Source organism: Opisthocomus hoazin, chromosome 7 (genome assembly GCF_030867145.1).
Source record: "Opisthocomus hoazin isolate bOpiHoa1 chromosome 7, bOpiHoa1.hap1, whole genome shotgun sequence".
Classification (NCBI taxonomy): domain Eukaryota; kingdom Metazoa; phylum Chordata; class Aves; order Opisthocomiformes; family Opisthocomidae; genus Opisthocomus; species Opisthocomus hoazin.
In genome coordinates, this window is record NC_134420.1 from 40928721 (window position 1) to 40954473 (window position 25753).

General features: G+C 41.3%; 1 protein-coding gene across 1 annotated transcript in view; it reads right to left on the minus strand.

Annotated features, from left to right (window-relative positions):
- The window catches only part of STXBP6 (syntaxin binding protein 6), a 135544-nt gene that overhangs the window by 90417 nt on the left and 19374 nt on the right, over positions 1–25753 (minus strand). The window contains exon 2 of the mRNA XM_075426184.1: positions 4549–4734. Coding sequence (XP_075282299.1) covers positions 4549–4702 — 154 coding nt within the window. The 5' untranslated portion in view covers positions 4703–4734. The remainder of the gene's footprint in view (positions 1–4548; positions 4735–25753) is intronic.

Sequence of the window (25753 nt, forward strand, 5' to 3'; positions counted from 1 at the left end):
AGGGACAACCGGGTTTATTGGTCAGTGTGGATTCGATGGCCTGGCACGTCAGATCCACAAGAGTATAAAGCTCTAGTGGACACTGGTGCACAGTGTACTTTAATGCCATCAGATTTCAAAGGGTCAGAGTCCACTTGCATTTCGGGAGTGACAGGGGGGTCCCAAGAGCTGAGTGCACTGGAGGCTGAAGTGAGCCTCACTGGGAAGGAGTCGCAGAAGCACCCCATTGTAACTGGCCCCGAGGCTCCGTGCATCCTTGGTATAGACTATCTTAGGAGAGGGTATTTCAAAGACCCAAGGGGGTATCAGTGGGCTTTTGGCATAGCTGCTGTGGAGATGGAAGAAATTAAACAGCTGTCCATTTTGCCTGGTCTCTCAGAGGATCCTTCCGTTGTGGGGTTGCGGACGATTGAAGAACAACAGGTGCCAATCGCAACCACAACGGTGCACTGGCGACAGTATTGTACCAACAGAGACTCCCTTCTCCCCATTCATCAGCTGATCCGCCAGCTGGAGAGTCAACGAGTGATCACCAAAACTCACTCACCCTTTAATAGTCCCATATGGCCAGTGAGAAAATCTACTGGAGAGTGGAGACTGACAATAGACTACCGTGGCCTGAATGAAGTCACACCACCACTGAGTGCTGCCGTGCCAGACATGCTAGAACTTCAATGTCAGCTGGAGTCAAAGGCAGCCAAGTGGTACGCTACAATTGACATCGCTAATGCATTCTTCTCCATCCCTTGGGCAGCAGAGTGCAGGTCACAGTTTGCTTTCACCTGGAGGGGCATCCAGTACACCTGGAATCGACTGCCCCAGGGGTGGAAACACAGTCCCACCATTTGCCATGGGCTGATCCAGACTGCACTGGAAAAGGGTGAAGCTCCAGAACATCTGCAGTACATCGACGACATCATTGTATGGGGTGACACAGCGGAGGAAGTTTTTGAGAAAGGGGAGAAAATAGTTCAGATCCTTCTGAAAGCCGGTTTCGAAATTAGGCGAAGTAAAGTCAAGGGACCTGCTCAAGAGATCCAGTTTTTGGGAACAAAATGGCAGGATGGGCGCTGTCAAATCCCAATGGATGTCATCAACAAAATAGCAGCTATGTCTCCACCAACCAGCAAAAAGGAAGCACAGGCCTTCTTAGGTGTTGTGGGTTTTTGGAGGATGCACATCCCAAATTACAGCCAGATTGTAAGTCCTCTGTACCACGTGACCCGGAAGAAGAATGATTTTGAATGGGGCCCTGAGCAACGACAGGCATTTGAACAAAGTAAACGGGAGATAGTTCATGCCGTAGCCCTTGGTCCAGTCCGGTCACGGCAAGATGTTAAAAACGTGCTCTACACTGCAGCCGGGGAGAATGGCCCAACCTGGAGTCTCTGGCAGAAAGCACCAGGGGAGACTCGAGGTCGACCCCTGGGGTTCTGGAGCCGGGGATACAAAGGATCCGAGGCCCGCTATACTCCCACTGAAAAAGAGATTCTGGCAGCGTATGAAGGTGTTCGAGCTGCTTCAGAAGTGGTCGGCACTGAAGCACAGCTCCTCCTAGCACCGCGATTGCCGGTCCTGGGCTGGATGTTCAAAGAGAGGGTCCCCTCTACGCATCATGCCCCCAGTGTTACGTGGAGTAAGTGGGTTGCGCTGATCACCCAGTGCGCCCGAATGGGAAACCCCAGCCGCCCAGGAATTCTGGAGGTAATCATGGACTGGCCAGAAGGCAAAGATTTTGGAGCATCGCCACAGGAGGAGGTGACACGTGCTGAAGAGGCCCCACTGTATAACCAGCTGCCAGAAGATGAGAAACAGTATGCCCTGTTCACGGATGGGTCCTGTCGCATTGTGGGGAAGCAGCGGAGGTGGAAGGCTGCTGTATGGAGCCCTACAAGACAAGTCGCGGAGACTGCAGAGGGAGAAGGTGAGTCAAGCCAGTTTACAAAGGTGAAAGCCATCCAGCTGGCTTTAGACATTGCCAGTCGAGAGAAGTGGCCAGTGCTCTATCTTTACACCGACTCCTGGATGGTGGCCAATGCCTTGTGGGGGTGGCTGCAGCAATGGAAGAAGAACAACTGGCAGCGCAGAGGCAAACCTATCTGGGCTGCCCCATTGTGGCAAGATATTGCTGCCCGGCTGGAGCAGTTGGTTGTAAAAGTCCGTCACGTGGACGCCCACGTCCCTAAGAGTCGGGCCACTGAGGAACATCAAAACAACCACCAGGTGGATCAGGCTGCCAAGATTGAAGTGGCTCAGGTGGACCTGGACTGGCAACATAAGGGTGAACTCTTTATAGCTCGGTGGGCCCATGACACCTTGAGCCACCAAGGAAGAGACGCGACATACCGATGGGCTCATGACCGAGGGGTGGACTTGACCATGGACACTATTGCACAGGTTATCCATGAATGTGAAACATGCGCTGCAATCAAGCAAGCCAAGTGGGTAAAGCCTCAGTGGTATGGAGGATGATGGCTAAAATATAAATACGGGGAGGCTTGGCAGATTGACAACATCACACTGCCACAAACTTGCCAAGGCAAGTGCTATGTGCTCACAATGGTGGAGGCCACCACCGGTGGCTGGAAAGCTACCCTGTGCCCCATGCCACCGCCCGGAATACCATCCTGGGCCTGGAAAAACAAGTCCTGTGGTGACATGGCTCTCCCGAAAGAACTGAGTCGGACAACAGAACTCACTTTCGCAACAGCCTCATAGACACCTGGGCCAAAGAACGTGGTATTGAGTGGGTGTATCTCATCCCCTACCATGCACCAGCCTCTGGAAAGATCGAATGGTACAATGGGCTGCTAAAAACCACTTTGAGGGCAATGGGGGGTGGGACTTTCAAATACTGGGATACTCATTTAGCAAAGGCCACCTGGTTGGTTTAACACCGGAGGATCCACCAACCGGGCTGGTCCTGCCCAGTCAAAACCTCAGCGCCCCGTAGAAGGGGATAAAGTCCCTGTAGTGCACATGTGGAACATGTTAGGGAAGACAGTTCGGGTTAGTCCTGCCTCGGGCAAAGGCAAGCCCGTCCGGGGGATCACTTTTGCTCAAGGACCTGGGTGTACCTGGTGGGTAATGCAGAAGGATGGGAAGTCCGATGTGTACCTCATGGGGATTTGATTTTGGGTGAGAATAGTCCATAAATAAATTGTATAAAGTTAGTTGTTAAATAACCCTGTCACTCTCTGTTATCACTCTTATAATTGTTATATGTTATATCAGTAGTGTCATAGGAAGAATCGTCCAGAGTAAAGAAGGATGGGCTTTTTGATGAAAACCTAGCAGAGCACAGCAATGATGGGACTGGACCTGGTTTTCAACAACTGGCACCCAGCAACTTCATCAAGATCAACATCTCCTGCAGCCTGTGGGCACGGGCCGCACCAGATGCATCAGCCATGAGCAGCAAGTGACCGCCCATCACCACACATCACCTCTCCTTCCACGGAAGACCATTACGACAGATGGAGCCCGAAGCCATGGATTAAATGAACTCAGCGGACACTTTAGAGTGATGATCCTTAGACTAAGGGAATGATATCTGGAGACAGGAGAAGTGGTGGTGATCAACTGGACAATGGGGGACCTGGGCATGACGTAGATGGTATGGAAAAAGGGGTGGATAATGTCCTGGGTTCGGCCAGGACAGGGTTAATTTTCACCGGGATCCAGGAAGGGGCACAGTTGGGCAGGCTGACCCCACCTGGCCAAACAGAGCAGGGTATTCCATACCATGTGCTGTCATGCTGGGTTCTGGTCGGGGGGAACGGAGCGGCGGGAACTCACTCGCGGCTCAGGAGTGCGCGGCGGCGGTCTGGTCCGGGAGAGAAGCTCTCTGGGTCATGTGGTTTGTGTTGTGTTTTCCCCTTTTCTGTACCGTTGTTATTCCTGTTCCCTTTGTTTGCTGTTCTGTTAAACTGCCCTTATCCCAACCCACCAGTTTCTGCCTGTTTCTTTCCATTCTCCTTCGCACTTCGACAGGGGGAGGGGCGTCCGCGTGGCAGCCAAACAATAACACCTTTTAAAGTCAAGTGATTGACACATAGTACCATGTTCCATCCAACAAACTGAAAATATTCTGGCTGAAAGTTGCATATCAAAGTACCCAGTGAGCTGGCAACATACAGAGGCAAATATGAAGAGGAAAGCATTTGCTTCCACCAAAAAATTTCAGGGCATTAAAATGAAACATAATGTAAACTTCATTTCTCCAAGACATATCTCAACCTCATTAAGCAAAGATGTTACCAAATAGTCTATTTGTTCATATTCTGCAGCTATGCTGAGAGAGAACACCTAATATTTTTTTAAACAATTAATTAAAAATTAATCAATTTTAAACAACTGAACACCTGTTCAATTTATTATATGGCATAAATATTAATAGCCCTGAGTGCGTTGTTTCTCAAGATTAAAGATATAAACGTGATAATTTTCTGGTTATATTAAGATTCGAGTCACCCAGCTCTTATGGCTACAGATAACATCGAATCAGTTAATCAAAGAGAAACCTAAACAGATAACTGGATGTCTTACCTGACAGGCAGATGTATGTTAAATATTCACCCTGACCTCCAGTAGCTAGGAAAGGAATCTTTTTTTTTGTTCTTCTTTTCACCTGGACAGCTCCCAGCATCCTTTCATCATGTGGGGCAAAAATTTCTTTGCTGATTGCAGATTTAGCATTCATTGTAGATCACAGATATAGAAGACTGCTGCTTTCTAAAAATAAAGTCATAAAGAAAAAAAAATATTAGAAACTCCTAAGTTATGCGAAGTCCAGTTAACTTACACCGGCACTAGCAGTTATGACCTTCAAATAAAATTTTTGATGATTTGAGGAATTTAGAAGATAAATTTCAAGCACTTAAGCAGAATTTTCAAAGTATTGAAAAGTCTTCATTGATTTTGTTCTCCAGACTTCCTGAACAATCTTAAACTAGTTTAGCTTATTTTGGACAGAAGCTGTCCACAGTAGCACTTCTGTATGATGGCAAAATCTTCTCAGACACCCTGTAACTGCATGCTGCCTAAAAGCTTCCTTAATACCCTCTCTGGTAACTGGAGGGAAACTTGTCTGTCCCACATGGACAGGGAAAGCACCGCAAGGGCATACTGAAGGAACACTGTAGCAGCATCCACCCTGCACTTGGCTGTGCTGGCAGACAACAAGTCGTGCTCACAGAAGATACAAAAACCTTCAGATCCTATAAGACTGTTCTTTCAGGAGCACTGCTCTTGGTGACAGTACTTGATTCAGCAGTTCCTGCACCTCTTGCAGCTTTGGCATGTCATCCCCTCAACTCTGTAATTACCATCTAGGCAACCGCACGTGAAACAGTGTCAGAGAAATCATCAGGGTTAACGCAGACAAAAACACACCTCTTCTTTTCTGCTAAGTAATATTGATCCAGGTCACTTCCTCAATGTGTTTCATAAGAAAACAGCACAGTCAACTTAGGAGCGACATTGAGAGAGAGAGAAATTGTAGAGAACAGGGAGGGAGAAGGAGGGAAGCTGCTTATTCAGGCATGTCCAACAAAAGAAAGGTCGATTTGACCACAGCTTACAGAGGAGCCTAACTAAAGGAGAGAAAACTCAGTTAGGCAGAGAATATTATCAGGCTCTTTATGTAGACAGCACCACAGTTATAACTTCAATTAGTTCTGCACTGAAATCTGTTAATTTCAGTCCCACTGGTAGAGACTGCCAAATGCCCTTTTTAATTGTTCAAATACAATGATGCTCCAATACACATACATTCAATTCCACATCTCCATATTATTAAGACTTTCAAGCCCACATATCTTTACTGACATCCTTAGCCTTCTTAGTATGAGCAAGATCATCTTCACATCTCAACTACTGAAGCCAGAAATTCTGTCTGTGGGATCATTTGATATTTGCCACAATTTAACTATTAGACAACATAAATTAATTCCAGTCAAATTAGATTATGAAACCAAAAGAATCATGGATCCATTATTTATAGCATGCATACTACCAGCAAAGTAACTGCCTTAAGACTTTCAGTCCCCACATTTTGTTGGCACTTATTTATGATACTCTCTTTTTGGGGAAATGAGAGAGGGAAAAGAGCGGGGAAAAGAGCTGTATTCATGGAGGTGAGAGAGAGCACAACCCAGTCCAAATCAAATTCACCATCTATTTGTTTTGGGACGCAAACAGAATCCTTTGCCAAAATAATCTGTAATCACATACCTCAGTTAACCAATAGAGAGGTATGCAAATTCTGACAAGCTTTAGCATGAAGTCATTTTACATGTGTCTTTCCAAAAACCAATTGCATTTAAAAATTGGCCCCATCAAAAGAAAATTCCAGACCAATTTCAAAGGAAGAAAGAATCTGCAGCGCCCAAAAAACATGTGATTTTGTAATTCCTGTCTTGTTAGCTATCTATCCTTTAACAACAAATGTATCAACATGAAAAAAGAATCAAAAGAATAAATTTACTTAGAAAAGGTTGTTTTCACATTCACGTTCATTATATCACAATTTTCTCCTCTTCTGTGTTATGAAAATATCTGCAGTAGATCTTATACCAGCATGTGAGTTATTGGCACATTATGACTAAGGTTGTGGGATTTTTTTTTTTTTTTTTGGGGGGGGGGGAAAGGATGTTTTGTTTTTATATTCAAGGCCACTGTCAATGACTGAGTTTAATCACACAGACCTCCTTCTGACTGAGATAAAGAGTGATAATCTTTGCACAAATAACTTCAGTCTCAGACCTTCACACGCTTAAAGAATTTTCAATGAACAGCTTATTGGGAAAACACACAAGTGCTGTTAGGTAACAATATACTCCAGTTACATCCAACTGAAAAAGTGTTCTCCAGCTTGCAACAATCTGATGTTGTTAATTCTGCAACTGAGCTGTCGAATAGATGTTCTCAGATGTTTTCTTCAGGTTCACACAGTGCAAAATAAAGTGTGATTTCAAAGACCGAGTCAGTGATGTAAAGGCTTCCTGGATTAAGAGGATGTAAGTTTTCCTTACCTACAGTTGATCGTAGCAGAAAATATTATTGGTTTATCGCTTCAAAACCTTCATACAGTACTTTTAGATTTACTTTATGCATACTACAAGCAATAGGTCTCACTGCATATAGCTGCATTTGCTAAGAGTCTGTTGAACAGGAGGCATGCCAAACAGAGACACTATCCAAATCCTGTTTCACAGATACCGCAAATTATTTTGCTTCTTATGTGCACTGCTACTTACAGCATGCAACTAGAATGACTGCCACATACGTAATATCCCAAAATAAATGCAAAACCTAGGAGATTTAACTAACATATCTCTCTATGTATACACACATCTGTATCTCTTTTAATGCAAGTGCTTTTATGCACAAACAACACACAAATTCAACTTCCAATAGACGCTAGCTCAACGCAATATCCCAAGACAGAATAAATCTCCTGTTTGAGTACAGGCACAGAAGACACGACACAGAACAATCAAATCAAATACTGCATTTATTGCTGCGTGCTGTTACTTGCTTTGAAATTAAGCTGGTTTTATGTACATCCACTAGAAACTGTACACAAACGAACACAGTAGACACCAAATGTTGTCACTGGAATCTCCGACTAAAGCATGCACTCACTGCCTAGGAGGTTGTAATCCTTCTGTTTCCAATATTTAGTTCGCAACAGCCTCAGATGCCAGAATTATGCCATTAATCTAATGCAGCATACTTGATATGACTGCTGAATCTAATGTGGAAACTGACACCCGCACAAGCCACAAAAGCCTATTTATTTAAAAAAAAAAACAAAAAACTAACTATGCCTGTGTGCAAACAGACTTCTGAGATTGAGCTCTCAGTATAGTCTGAAGTTTTTTCTCACAGGTCAAAATCAGCAGCTGGGTTTAAAATAAGCAATCTTCTTCATATTTACTGGTGAATCTATGGGAATTGGGACTCAATGATCCTGATGGGTCCCTTTCAACTTGAGCTATTCTATGACTCTATGAAAAGCAAAGGTTGCATTAAAGTCTTAAGTTCCAGCACTCTTCTTTTTCAAAGCAGGCATAACGCAATCATCTCATTAGTATCACTAAAAAATATGGAAGAATTGCTCAAGGAACATAAGTCTTTTTCCCTATTCTCCAACAAAAACACCTCTTTTCATCTAAAAAAAAGAAAGCTGCTGGCTGTACGTGCAAAACTTCACGTAGTACATGCAGATTTCTTTACACAGTAATATTTGTTCTTGGCGTACATTCCAGGACAAATTCAAACAACGAGCAGTTTCCATTCACAGCCCACATGGACTCACACACTTTGGAAAGCAAACAGTTTCTCCCATGCTCGAATATCAAATGCCTTAAAAGTGGAAACTTTTACTGGAAGATGTTTGAGCACTCTGAGACAGTGCATTACTGTTCAGCAAGTTTACCTCTCCGTGGCAAGAGGGATTTAAAGGTTTCAGAATCATAAGAGTCTGAAAAGCGAGCCCACATTTCCTGCCTCACACACTTGCTTTCTTCCACATACTTAATTCCGCTCAAGTCATTATAATGATGCTTTTAGCTGACTGAAGAAAACTCCATTTTCCTTCAGCGGCTTTTCACTCCAGCATTTACAACTGTATTCCTAGTGCTCAGCAGAAATGCTTGAGAGGGAAGATTCCTGTACAGATTTCAACTAGTGCCTGCAAAGCACTGCTCATTTGCCCCTCCTCAAATCTTTCTCTGCTGCAATTCTTCTCCACGATACTTCTATCACTAAAAACTTCTCCTAGGAATGGCTGCCCATTCCTCTCTCTGTCCGTGAGAGAGGACAGGGATTAAAGGTAACTGCTAAAAAATTATTAAATAAAACAAAGGTACTTAAGCTGATACCTTCACGGATCCCACACATTCACTAACAAAAGACTTGGACCATTTTCTGGCCAGCCAAAGTCTCAGACTGTTTTCAGGCAGAGCGCCAGCAAGCGGCTGACTTATCTTTACATCCAGATGTTTTATAGGACCATGCAAGTAAATGGAAAAAAAGGAGGAGATTTACAGTATCTTTACTAAGGTATTGGTACACAGAAGGAACCGGGGAAATTAATCCTCCGCATGCAGAATTTAAATAACAGTAAATTAGCAACGAGAAATGAACTAAGAAGCAACAGAAGGAAGCACAAGTAATGTTTTCCAAGAAAAGAAAAAAAAGCGTTCAGTATGCTAAGTCTCGCTGTCTTCAAGGATCTTTAGTTTAATCACAAACAGGGATGGGCTCATAAGACAGGCTAACTACTGAAATGTTGTTGCCTGCAGTGTGAAACCATCCGAGCAACCAGCTATTACTGCGCTGCACTGGTAGCTCTAGCAAGCACTCAGATCTGGTTTTAATGAAGCCACCATCCTGACAGAGGACATCTACTTTAGGAAATCATTGCAAGATACCATTAGTAAGAGCTCAGCTTTTGCTATTGTGATAATTGTCTGGTTGTTTACTTGCTAGAAGTGTTGAGACTACATATTTGATCATTACCATGCATCAAAATTCTGTATTTGTTGTCATCTCAAACAAATAGCTATAGGCATAACACCAAGTTTAATTAGCTCTGCAAACAAGGATTAGACCAGTATATCAACCTTACTTAAAATAGTTGAGGTAAAATCTTCAGAAGGCTTGAATGTAAGAGGAAGATCGGAATATCTTCTGTCATCATTCTTCCTGCAAAATCTAACTTTGCTTGAGAGATTTTTATTTATTTGTTGGGACAACAGCAGCAGCCACTGTACAGGCCAGAAAAATGTTATTACATCCTACTAGCATGAGTTGACAACATTTCTAAGTATTTACTGGGAAAAAAAATAATCTGTCTCCAGACTCATCTGTAGGCAGTCACATTTCTAATTTGCTGACTCAAATAAGCTTTCAGTGAAAACTGACTTATTTGAACAAAATATTCATTCTAAAATATGAAAGTTGTTACACTGTGAATGTATTATGTGGCAATTTAAAATAGAAACAAGAAATGTGGTTTTATTGACATGTATAATTACAAAGTAAACTGTCTGCCCAATTAAGCTGAACTGGACATAAGCAGACTTCAGAGAGCAGTGGCTCCTAAATCTCAGACTTGAGAGTCTGTCTTGTGATAAAGTAACTTTTTTCTTTCTTTCAAGTGGAGCTCACAGAGGTTTCTTATTCTAGCCCACCTGATCGAAGACTAACGTTTGGCAAAATACTCGGTAAGTTAGAAATACAACCTCCTTAACTTTGTTTTTAACCAAGGTATGGTTTGGTTACAGGTATTTAATAGCTTTCCAGCACTGCTGACCGACCCCTTAAAACAGTCTAGTTTGAATGGTGTATGAATCTCTCAAACTCCTACAATAAGCAAAAGGAATGGGAAAGGATATACTGGCTACTATGCTTTGTGGCCTGAAAACATGTGAAGTCTTAAGCCAGGAAACAAAATAAAGAGGAGGGGCGAAGTGCACAGTAGTAATATGTCAGAGTCAGACAGAAGTAGTAAGTCCCTAAATACTGATATTTGACATGTTTCCTCACCTGATGCAGGCAGCCTAAGGCCCTGAGTAATTCCTACAACCTTTAATCCCAAAGGAAGGTCATTTGAGTTCTGTGCATGTTGTATGGACCTATGGATCTAAAGAGAACAAATGCATCAAGAGCTCTGAATGGAATATGCATTTCTAAAGAAGCGATAGAAAAGGGATGCAGAACGGAAAGGTACCTTTGAGCTTATACCATCCAGTCCCTCAATTTGGCAGACCACAACAAAATCCTTCTAAAAAAAACCCGAATTTCACCTAGAAGTTATGTTTACCTCCCCTCCATCACCCTCAAAATACCCCAAGCATCTACTTACAATGACAGATTATCACGGACATCACAGAAATTCCAGTGGGTAAATAAGAACCAGTCCCACTCTCTTGCAGACGACAGAGCAGCTGTTTTCTCATTCCTGCACTCTGCTTTAGTAAAGTGTATTATTGCTGAGAGAGAGGGGCATACATACAGCATCATGGTAACCAATACCTGTACTTCTCCAAGCCAGATGGTAGCAAAAGCAGAAGATGCAACATCACTTGGTTCTTTTGAGACTCTTCACCCCCAAACCCTCCCCAGGATGCACAGGAAATGAAGTAGGAGGCGGTACCTTGGAAGGCACCCAAGAGGCATACTGATGAATGGGTTACTGTATATTCCAGGGCAAACAATTTTTTCTAGTTCTGACAAAACAGCAATTCCAGATCTAGCAGGTAATGTCCTAGTGGACAGTATGGTGGGTCCCAGCTAAACTTTGCTCACAAGAAGATGTTAATTCTGAAGTGAATTTATAGTACTGCAAGCTGGGAAAAACAACTCAAATATAAGACATAACATTTCTGTACTGCAATTCTGTGTGTGAACAGCTGCAGACAGTTAGTAGACTACTTTAAATAGGCATGTAAGAAAGCAACCATACACTCAAGAATGGCAGCAAATTAAAATGAAGTGCTGCTTATGTTTTCTTAGCATTTTGGATCAAGATTACACTCATAAGTAGTCAATAAAATAATAATACAAGAATCTGTGGACATTGTGGATATTCTTTCTCTAAGCATATTCTTAACAGCCAATAGCAGCAGTGTTCTGTAAATGTGTTTTCCCCCAGACCCTGTACGGACAACTGGGTGTGCTTCTGGGAGACGCCCCAGGGAGGGAACGGCACCTGAGCAGAAGGTGCTACAGCCCTGTTAGGGCCTCTCTGAGTGAAGAGAAACAGCTGGGGACCCACTCAGAGAGGTTCTCATTAGAAGAGTCTCAAAATCGGAAAGTCATTATTGTTTGAGAACGTATAAATTTGAAAGTGAGGACGGACAATGCCACATTCAGCAGCACCATTCAAACAGCAAAACTGTTCACCAAAAGGCAACTGAGAACGGCTTGGGAAGACAGCCCCCAGAGTCCTGTTTTTGAAATGGGAGCATTTTGAATCTCAAAAAGAGATTCACAGAAAAACTTAGGAACTGCCAGATGTTATAACAAAGCCCCAGAGAGACAACATTTGCATTTGTGGAAAGTTTATTTATTACTTCGGGACACTGGGACATTCATAGCAGTAAGAACTACTAGTTCCACATAGCAACATTGAAAAATCACAGTCTTCAGAGGTCATCTTAATTCTTACGACCTTTAGGTATTTTTAGATGTTAAGACCAGTTATTACATTCACCCTTAGATTTTTATTTGCAGGCTGAACTATCACACTTTCTTCTGTCATTCCCCACACGTCTTGTTCCAGACACCCCACCTCTCTAGACTCTTTCCCATTGGCCTACATCTTTTTTTGAAATGCAATCCTCAAATCTGGACTCACAGCTTCATTTATGGCACCAGAGTCAACTGGAAGAACCACGTGGTCTGTCACCGGAACAGGCTCCCCAAGGAAGCGCTCATGGCACCAAGCCTGTCAGAGTTCAAGCAGAGTCTGGACGATGCTCTTAGTCATATGGCTTAGTTTTAGGTACTCCTGCAAGGAGCAGAAAGTTGGACTTGATGATCCTTATGGGTCCCTTTCAACTCAAGATATTCTATGACACTTTAAAGACCTTACAGTGGACAGACCTGCTTATACAGCTACTGCCATGCATGGATCTTTTCCAACTGGTCAGCAAAAGACAAGACCTCGTGTTCAACATCTACTATGTTTTTCAATCTTTTTCTGAAAAAAAGACATTTGACTTCTGAGCAACTAATTATTCCCACTTAACAGGGGATTTTTGTACTTACTACTTTCAGACTATTTCTCCAATACTGTAAAATCATTTTAAATTCCAATCCTGTCTTTTAACACTTGCAGGTCTCTAGATTGACACCCACTGGAAGTCAGGATGTACATTCTGTGTGCCACCACTTTAGTCAGTTAAAATTGTTTGAGACCTAACACATTCTTCCTTCACTCCTCCAGTTAGAACTGGAAAGATACCAAATCCTTTGAATACACTTCTACAATCATTTTTGTGTTCCTACCTCCTATGCTACTCCCATGCAAACTTAATTTCCTTAGCTTACTCATGATTAATGTCACATGAGACAGTATCAAAGGCACCATTAAAGTTGAAATATATCTGCCAGTTCCAATTTATTCACATGGCCTAATAATTTATCACAGAAACATATCAACTGGTTTTAACCTTTTTATGTTTTTTTAGTTCTCTCTCCATTGGTTCTGTTGTTTGCCCGATATTTTGGCAAAGAAGAATCATTAAAAAAACCCCAAAATTAAAGAACCTTGGTGATAAAAAGCAGCCCACATTCCCCAGGAAAAGGGGAACTGGTTTGAATGACTGCAGTTTGGAGCATGCACAGTTTCTTTCAGCAGTTTGTGTTGTTTCACATTTAATTCATGCCCACAACGTGCATTTGTGCTGGCAGAAATTGATTTCCCTGTGCGCTTTTCTTCCTTATGACACAAGTGCTTATGTGGTAGTGCAATGAACTACACAGGTTTAATCTAGTTTAAAAGAAAAATAGAAGTGATTAGTTTTACTGAGATCACCTCCCTGACTCAGTTCACTACACAGCTGTGTGCCAGCACATGAGAAGGAAGAGCAGGCGTAAGATTAGGGCTGCCTTAGGCATCAGCAGTATTAGTTTACAAGTATCATGAAATTGCAGTTTAAACACAGAACCTGAAATGTCAGGAGCTTTCATCAAATAGTGAAACTGGCTGACTGAAGACATGGCACTGAGCCAATCTAGAGAAAATTCTTCAAAATCTAAACTTGCCACAAAGAACCAAACTGAATAAAAAGTGGTAAACCAGAGGAGTTCATATGGGGCTTCTCCTTGATAAGAACAAACACTTCTTGAGACAGTAGCAAACTTCTTGGTGTACTGACTCCATTATTCGTTGGGTTAAACAGCAGCATAGCAAAAAGGCAGGTTGGAAGTTAGGCTCTGTCAACATGCAGCGTGATTTTCGCACTAAATGAGAACCTGCTGCACATAGGAATATACGAAAATACTATGCAACACTATTATTGCAGTATATCCTACATAACTAGAACATACTAAGTCACAGCAGCTACTCCGGGAAGACATGTGATAGGAACCTGATTTTGTCTTATCAGCATGAACAATAACATATGCTCAACAAGACCAAACTCTGCAAGTACTAAGTACTGATCACTGAAACACCAGATGTTAAATGGATTCATAATTCAGTGTACAGGTTGTCACAGAGATAGGACATTACCACAGTAATAGTTCAAGGTGTTCTAAAGAAAAAAAAACAACCACCGTTTCAGCTAACAGCTAGCACATAGTACTCTTGCCACTGGCTTACTCCAACTAGTATACCTCAGTATGCTCTTAAATTATGTTTTTCAAATCCTCACAGTTCCATTTCCATTCCTTCTCAGGTAACCAGTATTGGTATAAACTGCAAATTTCTGCGCATTACAGTCACCTATCAAATGGAACATTTCATAAGAGAAGCAGGGAACAAATTCAGGTCTCAGGCTGAACATCTTCAGTTTTCTGAACAGCAAGCTGCAACACCCACAACTGAAAAAAACTCTTCATCATTATGTTCCTTTATATTACTTTAATGCTGGGAAAGACTACAAAAGCACGGTAATACAATGGGATACAACATAACATCAAGTGATCAAAGCATTCTACTTCATCCATTCAAGGTGAATCAACTTTCTCTGGTAAGTACATGTATTTTTTTTAATCACTCCAAATGCATGAGCAAAATCACTTACTAGCAACATGCATAATTCTTTTAAGAATTGAATACACCAGGTTCTGGGGATATTGGAAGAATCTGTGTAAGGGCAGAGAGACCTCTAAAGTATTACACCAATGTTTTACTTGACAGAAAATCAGAACTGTGTAAAACTAGTAAACCATCTGTTGGCAGTGTCCTGATATTTTCTAGCAGTTAACTAAATAGTTTTATTTCTGGCAAATAACACAAGCTGAACACTTTTCTGACACGCTGCATACTTCTTCCCAGGAATCCTCCAACAGTAAGCATTATCCACTTCAAAACAGGTGAGCCCACTAAAGCTTGCAAAACTGTGAAGAGTCCTGCACACTGAAGAAATGATGAAAAACTGGTCTGCTCCTGTGTTTTCTTCAAGGGTTGTTATCATCTCAGGAATTATTAAAGTTGCCATCCATAGTTGTATCTGCCCACTATGTTTGATTGCTTAGCTCTGCACTCCTGACAGAATGGGGGGAGGGGGGGGGGCAGGTGGAGCGGGCAGGCAGTGGGGGGAACCACAACACCTTTAAATGAATGGCTTGTTGCTTAGTCTCACAGAAATCTGAGAAAAGCTAGAAGGCAAACTACTGGCTTTTTCCTCTCCCTTGATGCTTTTACAGTAATTTGCAATCAGTGATCAGTGGTAGAAGTATTTTATTTTATAAAACAGAAAGTTTCCATTAAGCGTGGAGGTGATGAGGAGAAATCATCTTGTCAAGTAGATAGCCTGTTGGGAAAGAGATATTCTTCTTTCAAAGTAAAAAAAGAAGATACTGCTTCCCCATCTGCACTCCTTTCAGGGACCAAATAGGGACTTCTTGAGGATGTGAAAGCTTTCATCAGGTTTATGAATCTGGACAAACCAATAAGTTTTAATTTAAAATCTCTTACGGATCAGTGTGGTATTAATCAAAGTACGGGATACCTGTAAAACACACAGTAACATTTTACAGTTCTACACTAAATTCTGAAATCAACAGCATAACAGCACAGTGAGGGATGAAAGAGGGTAACCTAGACAGCCAAAATAAAAAAAAACCCTCTAGTACTTTGTATTACGGGTTTTTACACTTTCCCAAAAGAGAGAGAGAGTGGAATACCTTTATCTCGATGTTTTCACTTCAAATAACTACGTATGTTTTGCATGCCTGAGCTGAGACAATACAACACGGGGGCATGAGAAAGTGGACCAAACTGTGGCACCTAAGCTTGTACAAGAAACATCCTATCCAAGGAGCAAGGACAGGACAATACAACACAAAAACACTGCAACATTCATTTCATAAATTTAGGAGTGATACTGTCTTTCTGGCACACAGAACACACATTTATAACCTAGGCATCTACCCATTTCTCATACCAAAGCAGGAGGGCTGTTCAAAAAAACCCCAAAACATACAACGTACATCTTTCATTAGACTGATCCCAGAAGATACCTGCTCAGCCAATGTATCAGATATCCTTCCAATCTTAATCTCACTTGCAACTTCACTGTGAACAATTTATAATCTGTCTAAACAGCGGGCACAGTTATGGACCCTGAAATAACATCATCTCTCATCATAACTTCACAGACTTACTCAGATATAATTATAGCACCAAAAGTACACTGTATTTAGAAATATACCTTTTACAAATGGACTAAGGATTTCAGTCTCCACCCTGTCAAATTCATAAGTATACTAATTGACAGTGTCCACAGCAACAAATCCTCTGCATTGATTCTATGCCAAAATCAACTTAACACATTTAGTGCTGAGCTGTAAAAATGGATATTACAAACAAAATGACATCTCCAACCTTCAAACTGTTTACTGCCAGAAACCATCTAAAAAAACACAAAAAAGTATTTTACACGGCAATACCGTTAGATAAAATGGCATCCAACTGAAAGAACACGCACATATCACATACAGGCATATGATTTTTATCCCACAAATACTTTCTGCAACAGCAACAGGAAGAAAGCAATTGCATCTGTAACTAAGACATCTGAACACAATGTAAGAAAAAACAACGGTTAGCCACATATCCCTGGTTGTGTTATGCAGCCTAGAAAAAGGAATCCAGGTAGATACATACATGCTTATCTCAAACATAATATTCTTTTTCCAGCATGAACAGACTCATGAAAATCCTCCACGTGTGCAAAACCAAACCACCACTACGCAATACCAGCTACCTATACAACTGCTCAAGGACAGAATTATCCAGTTACAGGTAGGAAAACTGTTTCGCAAAGAAATCAGTCTAGTCCTATTCCTCAACCAGAAGAAGCTTCTCGGCACCAGCTTATGCCAGTTTAACTGTGGGATGCTACCAAATAGAGCAGTCAACACTCTTCATCTACCTTTTTTTTTTCCAATTCATCAAAACACTAACCCTATACTAAAATTTCCAGCTGCACATCATCATTAGTATCAGCGGAGTAAAACTGGTGGGAATATGTACTACTATCCACAATAATCTACAGTTCACTGTGTTAATTCATTCTTGAAACCTCACCCTCATCTCTGCAGAAGCCTTTAGAAATAAGCCTCAAAACTACATTCTTGAACTTGATTATTCTTGAATCCCAAACTGATGTCTCAGAGATCACGTGATGTGGCCTGTTACAATGAACCTATAGACTCCTCTCCACAGCTTAGCTCTTTCTTTCTTTACTCTTCAGGACATGTAACCTCTACTCATCCTAATACTATGCTTTATTCAAAATTATTAAACTACACTGCCTTTCAAGTAGTCCTCAACTCACAATACACATTTACAACTTCCACGGCCTAAGGATATGCTTGCATGTTTAAGGTAACTTACAATACATATAATTACAGAAGAATTTATATAAAGACTTGTTAAGACAAACAATGCACTCAAACTTTGAGAAAATGACATTAAGGCTCATTTCTATGCTTGGTTCATCCACACTGAAAACAGCACTCTGGCATCATTAAGTGCATAATGAAAAAGCTCACTATGTTCAACTTAACAGACTTGCAATCTATCTAGTAACCAGCAGTTACCCTGCACACAGTTACAAGGAAGAACGTAAACAAATGTATGTTTGTCAAAATAGTATGGGTACAGCCATGAAACTTACAAACGAGAGCAATTCCTGCTTCCAGTGAAGAAGGGAAGCGAGACAGAGAACATTCACTGAAATAAAAAATTAAATGAGTACCATAACCCCAAGTGCAAGAGGTCCTTGATTTAGAAGTTTTTGGCAGGTGGCACAGTTAGGAAATATGTTGCCACCAGAGATTAAAAAAAAAGTTCTCCACATTCCAGAAAAAAAGGTAAAACTTGTTTCTTCAATGCATATAACATCAACATCTTCTAGCAGGAGAGCAGAAGAGCAGAGAGAATCCACGATTTGCAAGAAAAAAAACATGGTATGAGCTATGGAAAGGGGGGGGAGGGGGTGAGGTTTGCACACAAAGCCCTGCTTCTCAAAGCGCTATAACAACATCAGAAAGAAAGAAAGAAATTGCACTGGGAGTATACATCTCCTCATTTTGTTCAGCTTCCACAGCTCTCTCCTCCTGCACCAAGGAAGTCGTTTCATCACAGAATGCAGACTGGTCAAGCATGATTTACCTTCTTGGCTTTTCCTCCGCACCTTCTTGTCCTTCATGTGCCTGGAAATAGCTTCCACTGACAAAGCACAAAAGCCTGCTATGACTTCTTACAACAAAAATGGGTCACACACATATATAGGGTAGATATTGTGTCTTTCACCTCACTCGCTCTGTTGCCTTCAAGCTGTTTCTCAGATGTGACCCTCTGCACACCCTACCAGCACCTCACTGGTGACTTAGGTTCTTCAGAAGCTAATGTTTGCCACAACAGGTGCTTGGTACAGCAGGCAGAGAGACTCAGCCCCAACAATGAGAAAAGGACAGTATAAATACCAGTTAAGGCTGGATCTTTAACACTTAGGCAATGGAGATAAGGAAGATCGGAATCGCTTGCTACAACCCTGCAGACATTGTCAAGGATATGCATGGGGTAAGCATAATACACTTTGGTCTATGCTTCTTAACTGCATTTTAAAATGAGAAGACATTCTATAAAACACTCTGGGAACTCTGCTGCTGTCAGACACAGATACACTATGTTGCAATTCCTGCAAACAGCATTGATCCTCAGAGTTTATTCTGTGAGCAATACATGAAACAGCTAATGCTGTTGACAGTCCAGGGAATAAGTCTGTGTACAGTTTTTACACTATTTTTTTTCATAAATACTAATTTGCCACTTCCAGGCAACACTAGCTGCAAAGTGGAGAACTTCACTGAGGGTAATCCTCACTCAGTGACTTCTCCATGAAAAAGTAAACCTATTGTTTCAGGGCTATTGACTTCACATAGATCCCACCCCAAAATGTCTCTTTTGGGCAGGGAAAAGAAAGTGTCCCCAATTCTTTGCTTTCCATTCAAGTACAAGAATATTAAAGTTATTTTTTTCTTCTCCCTTTACCTGACCCCCAGGCTGAGACAACGTGGAGGTACACTTCTCCCATCCGAGTGCCATCATACATGCTCAGAACAAGGAAAAGAAGGCTTCTCCTAAGGACTTGAGCAAAACACACCACTTGAAAAAGATCCCAGCCAGGAAGAAAAGACACTTTATTCTTCTCTGGCAATGGAAATGAAGTGGGGTTGTGGAAGAAGGCAGCACCATCCCTGACTAGTTTTCAGATATCTGAAATTATACCTGGAGAAAAGCTGTTCCCTCTCCAACACTGAACTGAACTTATTAAATGCCAAACCTTGACTTTCAGAGCCTAAGAGTTATTTCAGTTTTTAAATCTGCAGTGTCTAAATAAAACCAAGCTATTGCTTCAGGATCTGAATTGCTTGTTTCTTTTACCGCAGAAACCTGGGTGCTAGTGAAGGCCAAGTCTCCACTCAGAAGCACTGAAGGTCCTCCAAGAAGGTGAGGTTATGAAGTGTGGTTAGGTTGCAGTGAAGTGCAGCCTTGGGCTTTATTAACCTTGAACACAGCTATGCCAGGGGCTGGCTAGACAAGGGGATGACTCAAATAGACGGGACGCAGTTCAGTGACAGACTCTTGTGCCCTAATGGTCTTGCCAAGTACAAAAGTAATTTGTTCATGCTTTAAGAGTCTTAGAATAAGCTACCTTCCTCAGTTCATGAGCAGCTGTCTCTAAGACATATTAATGTAAACCGAAGAAATTTTGAAAGTTAAAACTCCCACAGAAAAATCAGAGCTTAAAGAGGAAATAAAACCATGTCAGGGCCTATGCCTAATAGCTGGAGTACAGGATCCCTCTGCTTAATGAGATTGCCAGACAGAGAATCCGAATGTGGGTACAAGGGACCCAGAGACAAGGACACCGACCACCGTGGTGATGAAAGATCTCAGGAAGCACATGGGATCCAGCAGCTGAGGTACAAAACAAGTTAGATTCTTATAAGGGACTAGGACTGGATCTGTTTCCATATAAATCAAATTTACAGATTTTAGCAATTGTCTGAAAGTTCAAGTACAAGATGATTATGTTAGCCCAACCAAGTGCAGAAGAGAACAACTCCATTTTCAACAATCTTTTTCCATCTACTAGTGCTACAATTTCTATCACTAGTGCTACTGCTTTTCAAGCAGTTTGTGTTTAAAATCTGATTTTCTTTGAAATGTTTCTCTAGTATTTTTTGCCAGTTACTCAGAGTTTTTCCCTCAATTATGCTGTTTACACATATATTAATAGAGTTCAAAACAGAACTGGCAACAACATGCTGTGTTCTTCCTTCCCTCTCACTGCATCCAGATTCTTACTTTTACTAGTATGATAAGTTTTTCCCAAGTCCTTTCAATCCACTTAATGGGGAAAAAAAGGAAACTGCTCTCCTGGAAGAAAGACTCAAAAGTAGAAGGCCATGTGCAGTTGTAAAAAGAGAGTAAGTTTCACTGACTTAAAAATACAATTCTTCTCTTCGGAAAGAACAGTGAAAATTTTTAAGTCTTCTGATGATCTCATTGCACTGACACCAGTACAGTTCCCAAACCCATGACTCATTCCGATCCCAGCAAAAAAAATTGCTGGGGAGACAGATATTTTGTTTAGGATGAATTAATTCCTTCAGCATGTCTTGCTCATAAAAATATCAGGCTTCACTCTGTATGCAGAACATACAGCACGACAGCCACGCTCCTGCCTTACTATCTTCTAAATAGTATTGTATTAAAACTGAAATGGCAGTGGATGCTGCCGACGCTTGAACAACTGATTTAGGAAAAAGAAAACACTGTCTTGCCAACAAAGATCAAATTTCCCAGTTGCAATCTGTAAAAATGTATAATTTCTAAATATTCAGGTTTCTAGCTTTAAAGTTTACTTCCATAGGTGTCCTGCAGCAAAAACTATTATGATTTGTTTCTTGTGACATAAAATTAAACTAAAGTCCAAGTACAGTTTATTAACAGATAACAACATTGAAAGAAGTAACTTTCAGCATTGCTCAGTTTGACATCAAACCTCAAAACAGTAGAGTGTTTTCACTTAGGAAGTTTAGTTAGTTAACCAATTTTTAACGTCTCACTGCACACTTGAGTAACATCAGCGGAGTTACACTATATTAAGAGAAGTAACACTACATGATGTTTGCCTCTTCCTCTGTAAACAAAACATACATTTTTGTCTAACCCTAAACTGCACAGAATCAACCAGCTCAGAGATAAATTTACTTGCGATTCACACTTGTGTTCTCCTCCCCCACCCTCTGTCATTACCCTACCCTCCTCTACACATAGCTCATTGTTTTCCAACATAATACTTCCTCATTCCTATCCGGTTTCTTTTATAACACTACTCTAAGATATACCTAATTTTCATCCCAGTGAAGAAAACCTGGCACTTCAAAACATTAATGGAAGCTAAGCACCTACACCTCAGTGAAATTCATGGGACTGGATACCAGCTCCAAACATACTGCCAGAAATTCCTCACTTCGAATTACTTTATATTTGCTCAAATATATTAAATTTCACTTGCATTTAAGGGGATCTCTGGTCTTCATTCAATACTGCAGAAGAAAGATCTTTCTCACAGCTTTCATACCAAATGCAAGAAGAGACATGCATCCATGCAGCTGAACTGTTAACAGCCTGGCAAAACCCTGTGGCAATTAACCAACAAATGTATGCCTTTACTAATCTGAGCTACAGATGTAGCCCAAACCAAGACTAGTAACTCTGAGAAACAGATATAGCTTGAGCTGGTGATATAAGAGTTTAGTACCTCTGTATGATGCATGTAAACAGTTCCTTAGTAAATTGTACACTTATTTTGATATGAAAAATACAAACCCAGCAAAACCACTACAATCACCACCTGCCTACCATCCTTGATTTTCTACTTTTGAAGCAAAGCGAGTAACATGCAACTGTTAAATTTCGGTCTATTAAGGGCATTGTCAGCTACCTGACAAAGCTTCAAAAGTACAGAACGTAACAGCTAGAGGTCAGTTATATCATACCAAGTTCAACACACCAACACATCCATCAGCTGGTCACTGCCAGGGAACTGCTGGATTTAGAGAAGTGGTTTTTGCCACATTCCTACTGCATTCTTCCCACCAAGTTGAGATTAATCTAATTTCTGAGTTATGAAAAGTAATATGAGAATTATCCCAGTTTTTGTCCACCTTCTACCTTTAATAATGTAAACCAGCAAGCAAGTTTCTCCCAAACGGAACAGGTGGTTGTGCTATATCAGACAAAATACTCTCACAAAACCATTTGCTTTACATAGCGCCCATAATAAGATAAATACATAGCACTACTAACTTCATTTATTTATGTACAGCCAACAGCAAAAACCAGACCTTATTCTGCCACATAAAATTAGTGTGGAAAACCTCTCAGACTCTTGTTGTTGCTGTAAATCATATGAACTTTGACACATCAATTAGATGAACAAAGTTCTTCACATAGTAATTCTTATTTAGCATAAAAGAGAAAGAAAAGACATAGATGGAGAAGGGAATAATGGCAGCAATCCTCTTTTCTCAGCCAAGGTTTTAAATGTAGACTACAATTCTGCAAGAAGACATCTGCAAACAAGCAATGACAAGCTGTTATTTCCATAACATTCAATCTGACCAAAAAAGAAAATTGTACGTTAAAAGTATCAGCAGGGGTATGAGCAGAAATATTAAAATTGAACAGCACCTCTTACTGTTATACAAAAGAAATTTACAATAAGCACGTCAAAGAAATATCTAGTCAAATTTTTAAAAACCTATGTTTTATGGTGCCAAAAAAGTTTGCCAATATGTTCATGATCTTTCTATGCTAGAAAAAAATCTTCAGTCCAGCCTTCTGCATATCCGACAACCACCAGTGCTTCTGCTATTTTACTCTTTTCTTGTAAAAAAACCTTATATTTAAATAGGCATTTTAAACTGTTCTATTAGGTATTTCAATTTTACAGCTAAAAACTTGTACAGGTTTTGTCAGGACCCTGACAGGCCTTACTGACCTTGCCTAGTGCTCCCAGGGGTCCCCCCACTCTGCTCATGGCCCAGGGCCCCATGCCAGCCTCCCGGCGCCACCAGCCCCTGCCCCAGCAATGCTCCAGCAGAGCTGGTCTCCAGCCAGGCCCATGACTCAGGCAGGCCTTGGCACCTCCCTGCAGCCCTGTCTGACCACAGTACCCCTCAATGGGCCTGACCATTGCCCCACCCGCCACCAGGCTGATGGCCTGGCCTGGGCTTCTCCTCATCCCCGGTGAGGGCCCAGCGCCCCAGCCACAGGGAGCCACCGGCCCACAGGGCACCTGGGCAGGTTCAGCCAACACAAGAAACAAAAGAGCAACTTAGAAGCATCAGCAGCTGTTTGCACAAGGCATATCAACCACAGCTTGAATACACGTGCTAGGCAGCAAGCAGGATCCAAGGCCCGTACTAACTCAAGCCTTTTGCTATCACACAGTTACTCCAAGTCTCATTGTGACAGGGAAAGGGAAAAACAAAGAAATCGAGCAAACAAAATTGGTTTTTACTTGCTTTCAGAAGGTTTTAAGTAACAGACTGCAGATCATGAGAAAGACTACTGTGGAGGCTACCGGGTAAAGGGCAGCCAGCCTATGAGAGCAGAGAAACACAAGGAAAAAAAACACCAAACCACTGCTTGCACACAGCGGTATCTCTGATTCAGCAGCAATAGCCAGTCTGAGCTATTTTTCTTTTTCAAAGAAAAGATAATTATGCAAGAGACTGCCCAGCACAACAGCTCAGCAGCAGGAAGGAAGAGAGCATGCATCTGAAATCTACAGCACTGAATCAAAAACTCTGTGCTTATTTGTGGTTAGCAAGGGCAACAAGGACTTCAGAACTGCAAATGGAGATCTTCAGAGGGAGGGCTGCAAAACTTCAGAACGACAGCAGCAGCCCGATTTGACTTTGACCTAGAAAGCCTGTACCATCTCCCTTAGTCACCATGTTTCCTGCAGACAAGCCTCAACGCACAGAGCCAAAGTGACTAATGACATTCTTCGAAACAATCACCAGCAACGCAAGAACACACTTAGTCCTTCTGACAAACTCTGAGCTGAGACTGAGTGGAAAAGAAAAATTATGAGAAATTCTAGTCTAGTAAGAGTACATTAAAAAATTGGTTTGGTGACATTGGCAAGAAATCCAAATTAGGTGGGAGGCAAAGGACCTGCCAAGCCTTGCCAGTTCTTCCACTCTAATTCAAGACGATAACTATTTTAACAACAGTATGATACAGAGCCCAACACATCATACTGGTGTCAATAAAAATTCCTTCCAATTCAAACACAATAGTTCATGCATAACAGAAGTAACTGCTCAGACTGCAGCTGATCCTTATCAATACTTCTCAGCATCCTGGGGGTATAATCCCATTCTAGTGAGAAGATAAACAGAGCAGGCCAGAAAGTAGAATTATGCATGAAATGGTCTTGCTCCATGGTTCAATATGGTCCCCTTTCCATATGAGTCAGCAATGGGCTGGCTTCTGAATATCAGAGACTCTAGTCTGTAAACTTGAAGAAATTAAAGAATAAACAACTCCTTGAACCTATAAGCATGTTTGAACAGAAAGAAAAGTTTAAATAGCTACCATTGTTATTGTAGAAGTGAAACAATGACATTACCATTTTAAATCAGATTTTTGAGCAATTTGTTCAGAAAGCTAAAATCATTTCACAGATCACTAACACAATGGTTTAATTAATACTGCTTCTCAAAATGCTGGCTACATATGAGACAGCAACTTCTCCCTTTAACAGTTATGAGAAATTTTGAGGTCATATTTCATAATAACCCGCGGTGAATTTCAAAGGTTTCATTATTTCCCAGTTTTTCTCCACTTTTGGTCAGTGGATGTATGAAAATAAGAACATCACTGCCCACTGTAAACAAGCACTGTTATACCCACTTATTGATAAAACAAACTGATTCTTCTCAGCCTTCTCTGTTGCATAAGGAGGTGATGTTTTCAGATTTTAAATGGAAAATAGCAATAAGACAAACTAGCACCATTGTCAGACAAACTATCAGTTAAAAATTACCAATAGTAGGAGAACACCAAAAACAATGGACCAACTTCTTTCTGGGGACAGGACTAGAAAGTGAGGAAAGTTTTGTTCTGAAGGAAGTTCAACTGGTACTGGAACTTGGAAAATAGATCTGGAAAGCATCACAAGAGATCCAGTCTCTCCTGGGGACAGCTCCAGCACACATTTACAACTGGTATTTCTCCAAGCAATTTTTAATGCCACCCCAAGGTAACCTCCTTCTAGAGGTATTTTTCCCCCCAGGAGATGAAACCAGGAAGCATAGTTCCTAAATCTGTCTAAACCAAAGGAAACTGATCACTTCATGCATGTGAGACATAAAAAACCAAAAGCGAACAAGCTACTTCTTGGCTTGTTTTAATATCCTTTAATCCTACACTACTACTAACGTCATTTATACTACTCAGGCCTCAGCTGCT